At 45.0% G+C, this 16,114-nt stretch overlaps 1 protein-coding gene across 3 annotated transcripts in view; it reads left to right on the top strand.

Annotated features, from left to right (window-relative positions):
- KNL1 (kinetochore scaffold 1) overlaps window positions 1-16,114 on the top strand; it is a 58,794-nt gene that overhangs the window by 3,255 nt on the left and 39,425 nt on the right. For all 3 annotated transcript variants that reach the window (XM_019496579.2, XM_019496578.2, XM_059722995.1), the window contains exons 2-9: window positions 3,163-3,217; window positions 4,783-4,822; window positions 5,899-5,958; window positions 7,642-7,703; window positions 11,133-11,188; window positions 11,661-11,700; window positions 14,896-14,933; window positions 15,223-15,275. In XM_019496579.2, the coding sequence (XP_019352124.1) occupies window positions 3,183-3,217; window positions 4,783-4,822; window positions 5,899-5,958; window positions 7,642-7,703; window positions 11,133-11,188; window positions 11,661-11,700; window positions 14,896-14,933; window positions 15,223-15,275 (384 nt within the window). In that variant the 5' untranslated portion in view covers window positions 3,163-3,182. The remainder of the gene's footprint in view (window positions 1-3,162; window positions 3,218-4,782; window positions 4,823-5,898; window positions 5,959-7,641; window positions 7,704-11,132; window positions 11,189-11,660; window positions 11,701-14,895; window positions 14,934-15,222; window positions 15,276-16,114) is intronic.

Here is a 16,114-nt window from a genome sequence, read left to right as displayed (position 1 = left end):
TTGTGCTAACCTGAATTTGTACCAAGAAACAAAATGAAGGAACAGTTCATCCCTGTGAGTCAATTCATACTCTGTCCTCTCTGAGCTATGCCTCATCTGCCAATAACATGCGTTAGCTCTCTACCATAAAAAATGTTGCGGAGTACTCTGGGAACAGAACATGTGAATGCTGGACAGAATCTAACACCTTCTTTTTGCTGGGATAATATTTATATTTAGCTCAGGTGCAGAAAACAGAAAATACCTAATGCCTTGCTGATATGCAGACATAGAACCTACTTTGCACAGACCACCCTGACTTGCAATCTGTTACACTCCCTTTCACCTTTATAGATTCATAGACATTTGACATTAGGGCTGGAAGGGACCCTGAAGATCATCAAGTCCAGCCCCCTGCCAGATCCCCCAGATCCTGATGCACACTCCTTATGTACTTATAGGCAGCCACCAGTTCCCCCCTGAGCCTGCGCTTTTCTAGGCTGAAGAGTCCCATGGCTCACAGCCTCCAATCATAAGGCCTATTCTCTTGCCCTCTGATCATGCTCATGGCTCTCCTCTGAACTCTCTCAAGCTTCTCAACATCCTTCTTGAATTATGGAGCCCAGAGTTAGATGAAGTACCCTAGCTGCAGCCTCACCAAGGCTGAGATCAGCAGGAGGATGACATCCTGAGATTTACTTGAGAAGCATCTATGGATGCAAGCCAGAGTTTTATTTACTTTACCAGCTGTGACATCACATTGGTGGCTTATGTTCATCTTGTGGTCTGTCATGACCCTCCCAAGCCTCTTTCAGCCATGGTGCACTGCCGAGCCTATAAGCGTGCTGCAGGGTTCCCCCCCCACCCCGAGGTGGAATACCTTGCATTTTTCAGTATTGAATGTCATCAGGTTTATATCTGCCCACTTACTAAGCTTATCCAAGTCAGCCTGGATCCACTAGCCTATCCTCAGATGTGGACACTATGCCAGAAAGTTTAGCGTCGTCAGCAAACTTGGCCAGTCTGCTTCTGACACCAGTGTCCACACAGTTGATAAAGATGTTAAAGAGAACTGGTCCAAGGACAGCCTTGGGGGGACACCACTGGTCACGGAGCGCCATAACGATTTGCTTCCATCGACTACTGCTCTCTGGGTCTGAACTCGGTAGTGTAGCCGAGGCCATGGTTGTCCAATTTTTCCATGAGGAGATCATAGGACACCAGATCAAAGGCTTTTTTAAAGTCCAGATATATGATGTCAATCTCTTTTCTCTTGTCCAGGTGATATGTCACCTGGTCATAGAAGGAGATGAGACTAGTCAGGCAAGACCTACCTGTGACAAACCTGTGCTGGCTGTCCCTCAGGATGTTGCCATCAGCCAGCTTATCAAGAAGGGTCTCTTTGATAATTTTCTCCGGAATTTTACCGGGGATTGAGGTCAAGCTGACTGGCCTGTAATTCCTGGGATCTACTTTCCGCCCTTTCTTGAAGATGGGTGCCACATTGGCCTTCTTCCAGTCTTCAGGTACTTCACCTGAGCGCCAAGAGTTTTTGAATATTTTTGCCAATGGTTGGGCTATGACACCTGCTAGCTCCTTGAGTACTTTAGGGTGTAATCTGTCAGGACCAGCTGACTTGAAGATGTCCAGCCTCTCAAGGTGTTCCTTTACAAGGTCTACACCGATGCTGGGTATAAATACGCCCTCACCCTGGCCGTCCCACATCATGTAAGGCAGGGTGTTCCATTTGGGCTGATGAAAGACAGACGCAAAGTACCCATTTAACCAGGTTGGCTTTTTCCTGGGTGTCAGTTATCAGTTGTCCCATTGGTTCAGCAGGGGTCCAATGTTACCCTTGTTTTTTTTCTGACTCCCTACATATCTGAAAAAGGACTTTTTATTATCTTTGATATGTGAAGCCAGATGGAGTTTGGTTGCAGCCTTGGCTTTCCTGGTCCGCTCCCTGAAAACATGGACCAGTGAGCAGGGGTGGCCAACCTGTGGCGTGGGCAGCCCCCTGGCACAGCAGACTGGGGAGGTGGGGACAAGCAGTACAAAGGCTAATTCCCCATTTGCTAATGAGAATATCTGAATACAAAGGAACAACATCCATTGTACACCTATCATAGTAGATCTCCAGAAATGCTATTTTGATTTACAAACTAACTTTCAGGTTTTTTCAGTCTTTAAATCCTGAAAATTTACAACTGGTCAGTTGATGAGCCAAATAATGCCAGCCAGCAACCTATTATTTGACCAGGGTCTCAAATATTGTTCAATATTCCATGACACCAAGAATGTTCTGGTGCAGGTGGCAGCTGGCTAGGAGTGAGAGCTGCTTGCTCCCAATCCTGCAGGAGTCAGGATCCAAACAAACCCACATCCACTGTTCTGCTCCAGTTATGACCAAGTACTCCCTTCCCTGTTTCTTCTTGGTTCTTCCAGGCTCCTTTCCCTTCCCCGCCCCTTATTGAGCCACATGGGGCTGCAGGAGCTACTCTGTGCCAAGAAAAGAACCAAAGCCAGCAGCATAAAAAATCTAAAATATCATTTATAGTTGCTATGTGTATTTTATTTCTGTTTTGATTTTATTTTGTAGCTAGTCAGGCTGACTGGCGTTCTGGAATAAAAGCCAAGGAGAAGAACTGTTCAGTTTTGAATATTTACATCTATGCTTACTTAACATTGCTAGTTATAGTAATTCATTACATTTTTTAGAATTTAATTTTATTGTTTTGCAATAATAGTTAACTAACTTGTTTTTGTAATTAGAAAAACTATAACCTGTTGAAAATTAAAATTCCTCTCTTTACTGTTCTAATATTTTAACAATTAAAATACTTGACCAGCATTTGCCAATATCTTTCCTGTCAGTTGAGCAGGTTTTTTTTTTTTGGTTTTTTTTTGTTTTGTTTTTTTGTTTTTTTTTTTTTGACAAGTCAAATATCCAACACTACCTGGAACTGGTGGATCAACCACCTAAGAATCTAACTGTTTAGTACAGAGAGAAAACGTAGACTTTAAAACTCCGGTAGGCTTGCATCCTTTCCTGTGACTCAAGAAAAATAATAATGCATGTTATACTATAATAGTAGTGGTTTGATTTCACAGCTCAATGTGATTTAACTATTGTTTTGACTCTTAGGTACTGTTGGGATCTAATGCAGTATATTTTTTTTACAGGAAGATTACATCCTTCAGAAATGGACAAGATTTTTTCTGAACCAAATGAGGAAAAGTAAGTTGATGAGTCCAGCTAAGAATTTTAGTGGCAAAAGCTGCTTGTTTTAATAGTAAAGCTTCCTCTTGCACCAAATGTAGCATCTGGCTCCAAAGATGTTGAAGCCTGTCTTGATCCCAGAAGACATTGAGAGCTTTGCTACTATAAAGGAAGGTTCCCACAAATGTCACAGTAGTATGCTGTTTGAGGTCTCAGCAAGAAAAAAGTGTTAGGTTTTCCAGAATTGTTCTGTTGACTGGTATTGAGAAACTCTGCCAAGAGGTCTTAGACTAAATTGTTCTAAATTAAAACTAGGGGTGCACTGATGAAGATTTTCTTGGCCAATCAACTGGTAGCCAATTATTCACTAGGCATATTGGCCAATACCAATCCGATAAGGAGTGCAGCCAGGCAGTGTGTAGAGCAGCACCTTGCGGGTAAATCTGTGGAGGGGAAGGGGCATGAGGGAGGGAAAGGGTGTGGGGGGAGCAAACCAAAACCCCCCACGGTGAGGGAGGGAGTAGACAGGGGTTGGGGGTGTTGCCTAGCCAAGGCAGTGAATGGGATCCTGGGGCCAGGGTGGGGAGCAGGATAGAGCCACAGGCAGCTTGTCCAGGATATCAGTGTCCTGGCGCTTAAAAATGGCAGCGGGGTCACTTGAACATCAAATGAGCTTTAGTTCACGCACCGGTGCTTCCATTTTTAAGCACAGGGATGCTTCTACCACAAACGGAGCTGAGTGGGGCAAAGGCGGATGCAGGCTGCCTGCTGTGGGCTTGGGGTTCTCTGCCTTGATGCCTTTGCCCCAGGAGGCACATGCTGGCTGCACATCCCCTGTCTACCCAGCAGCAGGCGGTACAACTCACCTCCTCCCACGGCTGCCAGGTAGGCAGGGGATGCGCAGCCAGTGCATAGCTCCCAAGGCAAAAGCAGACAGGTGGCGAGCCCTGAGCCCGCAGCAGGCAGCCCAGCTCTGCCCTCATCTCATGTATAAACCTGGGGGGCACATTCCCCCCATGCAGCGCCCTGGGGGTGGTGCAGCAGCAGGAAGCCATCTTGCTTCCTCCCCTCCCCCCCATACTCCCTGGGCAAGCTGCCTACGGCTCCATCCTGCTCCCTGCCCCAGCCTCAGGGTCCCATTCACTGCTCTGCCTGGCCAGTGCCCCACTCCCTCCCTCACCATGGGGGCCTTGATCTGTCGTTTCCCCCCCACCCCATATGCCCCTTCTCCTCCACAGACTTACTTACAGGGCGCTGCTCTCCACGCTACCCAGCTGCACTCCTGGCCACATGCACACGTATGGCTGTGCTAATGCACGCTGCATCCGGGGGCTCCGCCCAGAAGGCGTATTATATTTATCAGCACATTACCAGCTACACCAGCCAAAAAAAGCCAATAGCTGCTAATATTAATTTTCCTTTTATCAGTGCCAATCCGATGTGACACCAATATATCAGTGTACCTCTAATTAAAAGAAAACTGTCCATTTTAGAAATGTGTTTTTGCAGATGACAGTTATCTTGAATAACTTAAATCTCTGGTGTGGACTTATGCACTAATGTCTCTCTTTTTCCCCCCCAAGTGATTGTACAGAACGTGTTAGAAAGAAAAGGCTTTCCTCGGTGAGTTTGACTTCAATTACATTTTCTAGGATAAGATATTTTATTGCTAGAAGCTACTAAAAATGTTCTTGCTTTTCTCATTAGCATAAAGAAAATCCACAGAATAAAAGAAAAATGAGGTGCCAGTGCCCACCTATGTTTCTATTTCTAATTATAGTTCTTGTTGCTTTTATAATTCACTCAGGCTATTTAATTGTTTTTCTCCATATCCCATTGAAATAGCTATTTGCTAGATATACGGGTCAACTGACCAACTATTTTGTATTCTCTTAATGTTGCATCATGGAGAGAGGATGGAAATATTACTGCTATAGCAATGCAACAAAATCTGACATAATTTCCATAGAAAGATTTATAGTTGAAGAGAATATACCTGGCCTCTCAGCAGGTAGCTCTCTGACAAAAAGGGGAATCATGTCTATTTCAAGGGGCAGCTTATGCACTTTATCTACCAGAGTTGGAAGTTTTTAAAACAGTAAAGGAGGCAATTCAGAAATGCAGAGTGACTTATCTACATGAACCTTGCTTTCTTATCCCTTTTCTAATATCTGAATCCTATACGCTGCTGTTGCCAGATAGAATTCTGAAGGGCCTTGCCATACAGAAATCTACATATCAGGCTGTTGTGGTATTTAAAGTCCTTAGTGGTTGGGAAGCAGCCATAAGGGAAGGGATAACTGCTGCTCATGGCAGCACAGTAACTGTTGCTCTATAGCTGTCATGTGTGCTTGATCCTGTAGGGACACAAGTATGCTAAATCACCCCAACTTTGACCCTGGTTGAAGCAAGGTTAATGTTGCAGCAATTTTGTTATGCTTGTGTAGATTCACACACACCTAAGGGGTTACAGCTTAACAGCTGCTGTATTGGCCAACCCAAGAAGTGGCTGCTTCTCCCCTTTTGATACTACTACAAATGTCCATCCTCTAAGGCATGTGCTTTGACCACCCTGATTATGACAGGAAATAGTGACTCCATTGCACATATTACTAACACTACCTCATTTTTCTACCAAGTGGCCAGTTGTTGGACCCCAAGTTAACATCTTCTCAGCTATTTTAAATATTTATTTTCAGATTTTAAAGGTTCCACGCAGTCCCCTTCAGGACCTTGGAAGTGGAAATGAATTCACTCAGGTAGACTGATATTTTATTTAAGTTAAAATATTTGCTCTGCTTAGTTCTTTACTTTTTGTATAGGCTACTTGACAAAACAAGTTTCCTTGTTTTGAGAGGTAGGAGAGACCTAATTCACAATTATTTCAAGTATTTCAAAGAAAAGTTTTGCTGCACTGCCACATAAGTCTTTTGTGAACTCCCCTAATTAAGCAATTCTTAGTGTTGAATAAGAAGTGCTAGATGAGTAAATGGGACCAAAGAGAGCCATACAGCTGTGAATCAATGTCTTAACATTCCATTATTCTATTTACATTGATTTTGCGTCAACATGACAAATGTCATTACAGTGACGCAATATAGATACTGTAAAAGTAAGATCTTATGCCAATGGTTCTTGGCCAGGGAGTCATAGCGTGTGAGGGTGTTGCAAGAACCTTTCAGGAGTTCCATGGTATGGTTCTGCTGCCATGACACCCAGCTGGAACTGCCCCATGCATCTTGTACACTACCAGATTTGGTAAGGATGGTAGGAGGAGCATGGTGGACCTGACCAGGAAGTACTGTGGCAGGACTGCATAGTCCTGCCTGCTTTAGGTTTATCACAGCCTTAATGGAGGAGGAATGCACACTTGTGCTGCAACCCTTCCTGGTCTGGCTGTGCATGAGACATATGGGACAGTTCCACCTGGTGGTGGTGGTAGCAGCAGCACCCCAGTGGAGAATCACTGAGGTAAGCTGAAGCCCTATAACTGTGGTTCTTGATCAGAATGCTGCCAAATTAAAAAAAAAAAAAAAAGTTATGGAATGATGCCCTGAATCTAAAAAGTTTGAGAACCACTGTACTCTGTTCTGATTTTTGTAGTGGGGCTAGGAAGTTGCTTTTTACTTCCTTTTCTACTACATCCATACTGAAATTGATGCATCCTTTTTTGTCCCATCCTTCCTGACTAGCTGCAGGGATTGAGAGGCATTCTGTGAAATCTTGCTGAGCATCATTTACATTTTTTTTAATATGTCAAGTAATGAGAGAAACATATCACTAGTGTTTTATTTGCTGTGCTGAATACAAGATTGATTCCTGAAAGAGCAGTTCCACAAGAGCTACTTGCTGCAGAGATGGGATATAGAAATCAAGGAAAGGAAAAAAGGGGAAAAAATAGAGATACGAGGTTATTGTTCTTGATAAATTAGGTGTGGTTATAGCTAAATTTGTGGTAATTGTGATTTAGAAAGGAAAAATTTCAGGCACATCCTAATATTAGTATCAGGTAGTGTTTCCCAACTTTTTCCAGCCCAAGGCACACTTACATTAATAAAAATTTCCCATGGCACACCTGGTAAAGCAATCCCCATCCTCATACCTATTGTAGCTCATTGCCATGACAAAAGTCCGCAGCACACCTGTTCATTTCTGACATCAGACTTTGGCACACTGGTTGGGAAACGCTAGTATAAGGAACAACCAGTGTAAAAAGAAATCCTTTAAGGGCTGCAGCACTATGCAGATTTGGCTGTAGTTTGCATATGATTTCCAGGTTTGTTGCTCTAATTAGCTGTTAAAATATGTCAACATATATATAAGTGTGTCACATATATTGTAAGCCCAAGATTTCCCATGGAATGTTGTACTGATTCCATTTATATGGAATAAGAACTGCTACTTGTTTCCCAATCAAATGGTTATGCCCCTTACATTCTTAGGATTACCATGCTGAGAAACGTCGGAAGAGCTCTCGCCGTGTCAGCTTTGCAGACACCATTAAGTAAGTTCAACTGGGAGACTGATTGTATGTCACGGGCAGTATGCTGGTAGCCCCCAAAAACAAGATGTGTTCATAGGTTTGTAGGAAAGTAGGACTGGAAGGGATCTTACTAGGTCATCAGGTTCAATCCCTTGATCAAGGTAGTATCATCCCTTACTAAATCAACTCAACTAAGTGCATGTCTGACCTGCTCTTGAAAACTTCCAAAGATAGATATTCTACAATTTATCTAGGTAGCTTGCTCCAATGCTTTACCATGCTTATAGGCAAAAAGTTCTTCCTAAACTACAGCCAAATTTCACCTGTTGAAGCTTGAGGCTATTGCTTCTAATCCTGTCCCCTACTGCCACAGAGAAGCCCATCTCCATTCTCTCTGTAATAGCCTTTCAAGAATTTGAAGACTTTTATCAAATCAACCCTGAGTCTTCTCTAAATTGAATAACCCTATTAGGGGTGCACCAATACAGATTTTTTTGGCCAATACTGATTAACAACCTATATTGGCTGATACTGATCTGATTGCCAATATACAGCTCAGCAGTTTGGAGAGAAGCCTCTGGCTGGTAAATCGGTTGGGGGTGGAAGGGGCGTGGGGGGACAGATTGAGGCCCCTGCACTGAGAGAATGCATGGGGTGGGGCGGGGGCAGGCGCTGGTCAGCCAGGGCGGGACAGGGCACAGGACGGAGCCACACAGGTTGTCTAGGCGGAAGGGGGGCAGATCCTGTTGCTATGTGCACCCCCAAGGGAGCCATGGAGTGCATGTGCCCCCCCAGATCTGTGCACAGGGTGAGGGCCGGGGCGGTGCTTGGCTCTTCCTGGTGCGGGGTTGGGCTGGGGCTGTGCTTGGAGTGGGCAGCAGTAGCACTGGGAGGGCGGGTGGGGGCTATGGGGTGGGCTACAGCCACCCCACAATTTGCTGTAGCCACCCTGTAAACCCCCATCCCAGCCCTGCCACCACCGCCTGGCCCAAGCACAGCCAACCCCCCCCCCCCCCAGAAGAGCCCAGCGCCACCCTCAGCCCTTGCCCTGCGCACGGATCTGGGTGCACGTCCCCCATGACTCCCCTGGGGGTGCACATAGCAACAGGATCTGCCCCCCTTCCCCCTAGATGATCAATGTGGCTCCATCCTGGCTGACCAGCACCTGCCGCATCCCACTCTCCCTCACTGCAGGGGCCTTGATCTGCCCCCCTCCCCCCCTACAACAGACTTACCAGCCAGAAGCTGCTTTCTAAGTTGCTTGGCTGGCTGCATGCATGCTGTGGCTGCAGGCATGCACACAGCATTTATCGGCAACGTTATTGGCCACATCAGCCAAAAAAAGCTGATTGCCAATAATGTCAATTTTCTGTTTATTGGTGCCGATACAATATGGACCAATGTATCAGTGCACCTCTAAACACTCCTATTTTATTCTTTCCTCATAATAAGTCATGCCTCTCAGCCCTCTAATCATTTTTGTTGTTCTGTTCCAGACGCTTTCCAAACTGCATATCCTTCTTTAAGCATGGGGCCCAAAACTAGACAGTGCTCCACATGAGGCTTCATTTATGAAGACATTAAAGAATACTAGATCCAGGACGGAGCCCTGAGGAACCCCTTTTGGTATCTCTTCCCAACTAGACATTGAGCCATTGAGGACTACTCACTGGGCCCATCTACACATGTCCCTATGGCGCCTTTGTTACTGCACCATCATTTAGTACTTCCTTTTGGAAATACTAAACAACAGCGGAGTAACAGCCGTGCACACTGCGCATGGTTATTTTTAGCTGCTACGTTGCTGTAGCAACGCACTATAAGGAGGGAGCGTGTTGCTGTAGCAATGTAACTGCAGCGTCAGTTTGTGACGTCCAACACTATGTCACTAGTGCATTGCTATGGTGATGTAGCATCATGTGTACATGTGCCTACTGAGTATAATGATCCAACCAGTTGTATATCCTGACAGTTTTTGCTGAGTCTATATTTCCTTAGCTTGTTAATGAGGATGTTGTGGAAGATGGTGTCTAAGGCCTCACCAAAGTCACAGTATATCACATCTACTCCCTCTCCTTCCCCCTCTCTCTCTCTCTCTCACACACACACACACTTTGTCACTTAATCATAGAAGGAAATCAGGTTAGTCAGGTATGACTTGCTCTTGGTGAATCCATTCTGGCTGTTCCTGATCATCTTCTTCTCTAGATACTTCACAATGGATTCCTAGTGCACCTGCTCCTGCTTTCTGGATATCGCAGTCAGACTGACTGGTCCGTAGTTCCCCAGATACTCCCTTCTGCCCTTTCTTAAAGACGGACATTATGTTTACCCATTTCTAGTCGTTTGGGCTGTCACCTGACCTCCATGAGTTCACGAAGAGGATGACCAATGGTTCTGAAATTACCTCAGTCAGTATCTTTGGTACTGTAGGATGCATTCCACATGACGCTGCTGACTTGACAGCACCCAGCATCTCAGACCAGTCCCTAATCTGTTCAGCTATTACTCTAGGCTACTTGTTTCCTTCCGTTTTTGCTGCCAACTGCACTCGTAATCTGGTCATCTGGTAGCTGCCTCTTTGTGAACACTACTTCGGCCTTCTCTGCATCATCCATAACTAGATTGCCTTCTGAATTCCATAAGTCAGCTGTGGTTTCTCTGCTCTTCTGACATTGGACATGTTTGTAGAATCCCTTTTTATTGATTTTTTTTGTTTTGTTTTGTTTTGTTTTTTTGTTTCCCTTGCTAGCTGCACCTCAAATTGTGCCTTGGCCTTCCTAATTGTCTGCCTGTATCTCTATGTGATACTCCTATATTCTTCCCAAATACTATGGTCCAGTTTCCAGTATTTATAGGGTTCCTTTCTTGAGTTTCAGCTGACTGAAGAGATTGCTGTCTACCCAGGCTGGTCTTCTGTTGCACTTCCCATTCTTCTGTTGCAGTGGAATAGCTTGCTTCTGTGCCATTAATATGTGCTCTTTCAAGTATAACAAGCTCTCCTGGACTCCTTTTCCCCTCAGACTTTCCTCCTAGGTGATCCTGCCCACCAGTTCCCTGAGTTTGTTAAAGTCTGCTTTTCTGAAGTGCTTTTCGTAATCTGCTACTCTCCTTTCTTCCTCCCTTTGTGGTCTTGAACTCTGTCCTTGTACGGTCAGTCACCCAAATTACCTTCTTTCACATTCTCAACCAAATTCTCCCTGCTTATGAGCAGTAAGTTAAAAAGAGCTTCCCCCCAGTTGACCTCTCTACCTGCTCTACCAAAAAGTTATCCACAACACACTCTAGGAATGTTCTCTTTCTTCCAAGTACTTTTTAGGTATTCTGCAGAGTGTACAAAAGGAAAAAGGGCTGAAATAAAAACTTTTTTTGTCTTGGTTCTAAATAGAATTTTCTTTGTTCCAGGGTAAATAACTTAAAAAAAAAAAAAAAAAAGTATTCTATATTTAGTTTCAGGGTCTTCAAGACAGATGTGAAGGTTAACATGACAGAGCCTGGAAATGTAGGTAAGAAATCCTTTCTTTTGTATGTAGCGTTCACACAACCTTTTAAGCCAGCGGGCTCCCAGCCTGCGTGCAGCTACACTGCCAGAATCTCACTTGCTAGAATCTCACCACATCCTCTCCTACGAAGCACCGAAAGGCCTCACAGGTTAATGGATCTGTAGACCTTATAGCTAAATGAGAAGAAATTATTTGTAAGTCAAACTAAACTTGTCAGTTATACTTTTTGGGCCGTTTCCGTTCATTTGCACAGACATAGCAGAATATCCTGCACCCAGCTGCCAGAACTCTCTGAAGGAGGTAATGGAACTTCAGGTTATTCTGTTTCTGGCTTTTTGAGTGTATGAAGAAACATATCATCATCTAGGAAGGGTAGCACAGATTTTTTTTCCATGCAGTTTATTCCCATCTCCAGATAGCTGGATACAGTCTCTCAAATTGTTACTTAACACTTGTGTTTTGCTTTTATTTTTAGAAACAGCAAGAGATGTAAGGAATCAAGTCCTGCTTAACCAGTAAGTTTGGACAATTCCGTTTGCATACATTTAAGAGTTCTGGCTTGAGAGAGCATTTGCTTATGACACAACTATTAAAATGTTTCTGTAAACAAAGACTATAATAAAACAACAATATGAGCAACATGACCTTCTCATGTAGGCTGTTACCTATGCAAATTTCTGCCTCTTTGAATCAGTTATTTTTTAAGGTGCTATCCTGCCCTGCCTTTGTATTAAAATTAGTTAAGCATTAGGATTGATTAGAATGGTGGTAGTATTCTTCAAGAAAGTCTTGTGTCCAAGTCAGCCAGTCATAATAACTTAAAACTAACCTGGGCTTTGCACTCTATGTTCTTGTACCTGAAGAGTCAGGAGTGACCTGGGATGCATGCAAAACTTATGTATGTGTGCGCCTTTTCAAGCTGCCTGTTTTAATCTTTTATCGTTTTGCACTTCATTCTTACTTGTCTTTTTTTAAGACAGTTATTGCTGATCAGAGCTGTCATGGGGAAGCACCAAAAGTGCAGGAGCCTGATCAGAAGGGATCTTCCCCCCCCCCCCATCTGATTTAACCCCTCCCCCCACAATTTACTAATTTAAAAAATACCCAAATCTGCACTTTTCCACGATTCAAATAAAATGCCACAGTGTATATATAGGTTATCAGCTGAATAATTTTTTTATTGATATATTTACAGTTTTAAAGCAATTTGGAAGCCTACCAGTGCCTCAGTCATTATAATAAAACTAGCAAATTGCCTGTCAAGAATGATGGATGAATTTTGAATAACAAAAACAAAAAAAGGCTGCTGGCCTCACCCCCCTGCCTCCTTTATGATGGTGCACCACTGCCTCTGGTCTGTAATGCTCTTGAAGCACTCTGATTGATTGTTTCAGTAATCAGTTAGAGTGCGCCAAGAGTGTTATGGACAGACAGACAGGCAAACTAATCCCTTTATTATATTAGGCTAAATTCTAAATACCTGTATATTTTGGTGTTTGATATTTTTGGGTTTTTTATCACGGAAAATCAGAGCTTCCCCTGCCCCCTTTGCTCACCAGGACATAGGTCCAGCTGCAACTGTCCCCCTCTGCTGCTTTGTAGTGCTGAGCAGCCCTATGCCGATGCCCTGCTCATGCCATTGCCCTTGGCTTCTGACCCATAGCCCCCCACAGCCCACCATCCCTGCCAGTGCCCCTCACTCCTGACCCATTGCCCCCCACCCCAGCTCCCCAGTGTGTGGGGCAGGGGGTATGTGGGTATAGTTGATGCCATAGACAATGCATTGATGGGGGGTGGCGGGGCACATGACCTGCCAGATTTGTGCCCACAGCGGGGCATGGGGCTGCAGCCTGGCTGGACCGGCACTGGCATCAGCCAGTGGGCAGGACCCGATGTGGGAGAGCAGGGCAGAGAGGCTCAGTGCTGCCACTGCCACCAGGAACATCGTGCCACCATGGCTGCTAAGGTGAGGCATCCCATGTCTGCCACTGCAGGTGAGGTGCACAGCTCTGCAGCAGCAGGTCACCTTGGCAGCCATGCATGGCATCGCAGTGCTGGTGGCAATGACAGCATCAAGCCTCCCCACCCTGCTCCATTCTCCCATGCCAGGTTCCGCCCCCTGGGCTGCAGAGGTAGTTCCTGCTCCATGTCAGTCCAGCCAGGCTGCAGCCTCATGCCCCCTTCATGTGTCACCTATGGGCCCAAATCTTTCCCGCGATTGCGCTCAGTAGCAAGGAGCACCCTCTGCCCCCAGGACAAGCCACCCATGGCTCCATTCTGCTCCCTGCCCAGGCCCTGCGGCAGCACATTCCAGCCAGCCCCAGGCACCATGCACCACTCCAGCTGGGCTTCGTCCCTGACCCTGGCTGCCAGCTGCCAACCCTGCCTCCCTCACCATACAGGTTTGGCGCAAGCTGCCATGTCAATCTCCCCACAAGTTGTGTCCCCCTATGCATTGCCCATGTCTCCCTCCACCCCACATGCACGCGTGCACATGCATGTTGCCGATCTTCTTCTCCCCCCGCAAGGAGACTTACCTGGAATAAGCAGCAGGAGTTGCTCTCCACCACTGCCTGGCTGTATTGCTGGCCACATATATGTGTATATATGCACATGGCACCCCCTGCTTCTGATCACCCTCCTCCCACTCTCCCTGGCCCCAAGCAGCTCCCCAGCCTGCAAGGGGAAACCTGTGGTTTCCCAGGCTTTCTCCTTTGAAAGAGAAAATCTGTGTTTTACCACAGGAAACAGAAAACCTAGATCTCTGCTGATCCAGCTTGCTGAGTGAGCATCATTACCATAGCAGGGTGAGGGAATATGATCTAATACCCCAGGTTTCAATGGAAGAATTGTGCCATTCTTGTTTGGGAGTTAGATGTTATAAGTCTGAAATCTCAGACCAAGAGAGACACTCTAGTCCTGAGCTGTAGCATTCAGTTTATAGTGAAGGAAGTGACAGTATGCTCAAGTAGGGGAGAATCATTTGTAGTCTCAGTTGCAGGTTTGAGGATGTGAATCTTCTTGAGTTCAAGTAAGTAGTAATGCAGAAAGTATGTATTTCTTATAACAGATATTCTACTTGCTTTCCTAACTTAACACAATCCAAAGAAGCATAAGTGACTCTAGAATATGTGCATATCATCTGCTGTTGCACTGATAGAATGTGTAGTGTCCTGGACTTATCTAGCTAAGATTTGACCGTATCAAAAGAGAAGCCAAGAATAGTGAAAGGAAAAGGCATCAGGAGTTGGGCTGAGAGCAGCCCAAGGCTTCACTTCAGGTGGAACAATGAGAGGCATTTTATTTTACAGAATACTGAGTTTAAACTTCCTTAAAGATCATTGGAAACAGAAAGGATAACTAAAGGCAAGAAGCCTAGAATGAGAAGTTTATATTCATTTCTTTTCCCTCTCTTGAACTGGCAAACAAAAACTCTCCACTATGTAGAGTGCTATATAGGATAGCAGCTATCATCCTAACATGTAAAGAAGCCATAATTTAATGGTTTCAAAGCTTTCTTCAACCTAGCAGATACTCTTATGAAATCTGCTATCTTGCAGATCTGAGTCTGCTTACAGTCTTTGCTATCTGTTGCTCAGTACCTGAAGCCTGATTCGTCTCTAATGCTTGCTGTTTGCTAAGCTGCTGAAATGAGAATCATCTATTTGGAAATCTTTTAGTAAATTGTTCATGTAAAACTGTTTTTTTAGAAATGAAGGATCTGAAACTGCTCAGTGTGAGATAACTGGTAAGTTTAATAGATTTCATTATCAGATTAAATTTGTTTTATTTAAAATTATTTACTGGGATTAAAATGTGTAACGATGTTGTATAAACGGACCTTGTCTCATAAAGCTGTTTTGCAAGCTGTTGAACTTCAGATACCTCTACACATACTCCAGAGGGTTATTGAAAACTTTTTGTGATATCTTTGGCTGTGTTTTTGTTCTACCAAAAGTTACTCAAAGTAATGAATGCAGAGCAAGTTCACAGATCCTCAGTTCAGTTGATACAACCTTTATCTCTTCTCTTCACAGGGATGGACACTTTGCTTCATGCCCCAATTCAGACTTCTGTGCAACAGACAGAGGTATATGAATAGTTACACTTTTTTAATGCTGAAAATGTTAGTGTCCAAAACCCATTGCATTAACCTACTTACGTAGGTTAATGCAATGGCAGCATCACAGCCCAGTGATGCTGAAAATGTAACTTGGAATATAACTAACTAAACAAAACAGGATGTTAATTCATAAATCTCTTGAAAGGAAAAACTTCAAACACCTTCAATACTCATCAGGCTCAGGGAAAATACATTACAGTAGCTTCCTAACTTCAGTAGTTGAGCTTCAGTAGCTGAACCCCCTCTCCACACCCCCCTTGGCGCTCCCCCTTCCCCTCCCCCCCGCTACAGCAAGGAAAGCAGTGGCTAGGACAAGGGGTCAAGTGGTCTCCTTGCCCTCTGCGCTTCTCATTTCTTTCCCCTGCAGCCTTCCTGGCCCCCCTGCCACCTGAACCCCCCCAGCCCCAAACTTCCCTCTAGTCTCTGCCCCTCCCTCCTCTCCCCTTTACTGTCTGACACTGCTCAGGCTGCCTGGCCATGCAACAGCGTTGATTCTGCCCCTTGACTGGGCAGGCAATGCAACAGTGTTGGTGCTGCTGATTGACTGGGCAGAAGAAGCAGTTTCCATTTGCTCAGTGCACAAGAGAGCCCCAGCCAGAGCCAATCTGTGCCTAAAAAATAAGTGGGAGAGGGAAGGGGGCAAGTGGAGGAGGAGGGGCAAAAGCTGCAGAGGGAAAGTAGGGAGTGGCAGGAGGCAGCTGTGGGCCTGACTCTGGCCCAAACCCAGGCTCAGGGCTAGAATCAGAACCACAATAGCCTTCTGCTTCCTGCTCTGCTTTGTAAGTGCATATAAGACCAAAGGGCTT

The sequence above is a fragment of the Alligator mississippiensis genome, chromosome 2, assembly GCF_030867095.1.
Source record: "Alligator mississippiensis isolate rAllMis1 chromosome 2, rAllMis1, whole genome shotgun sequence".
Lineage (NCBI taxonomy): Eukaryota > Metazoa > Chordata > Crocodylia > Alligatoridae > Alligator > Alligator mississippiensis.
Note: the sequence above shows the minus strand (reverse complement) of the source record. Positions and strands in the feature narration are given on the sequence as shown.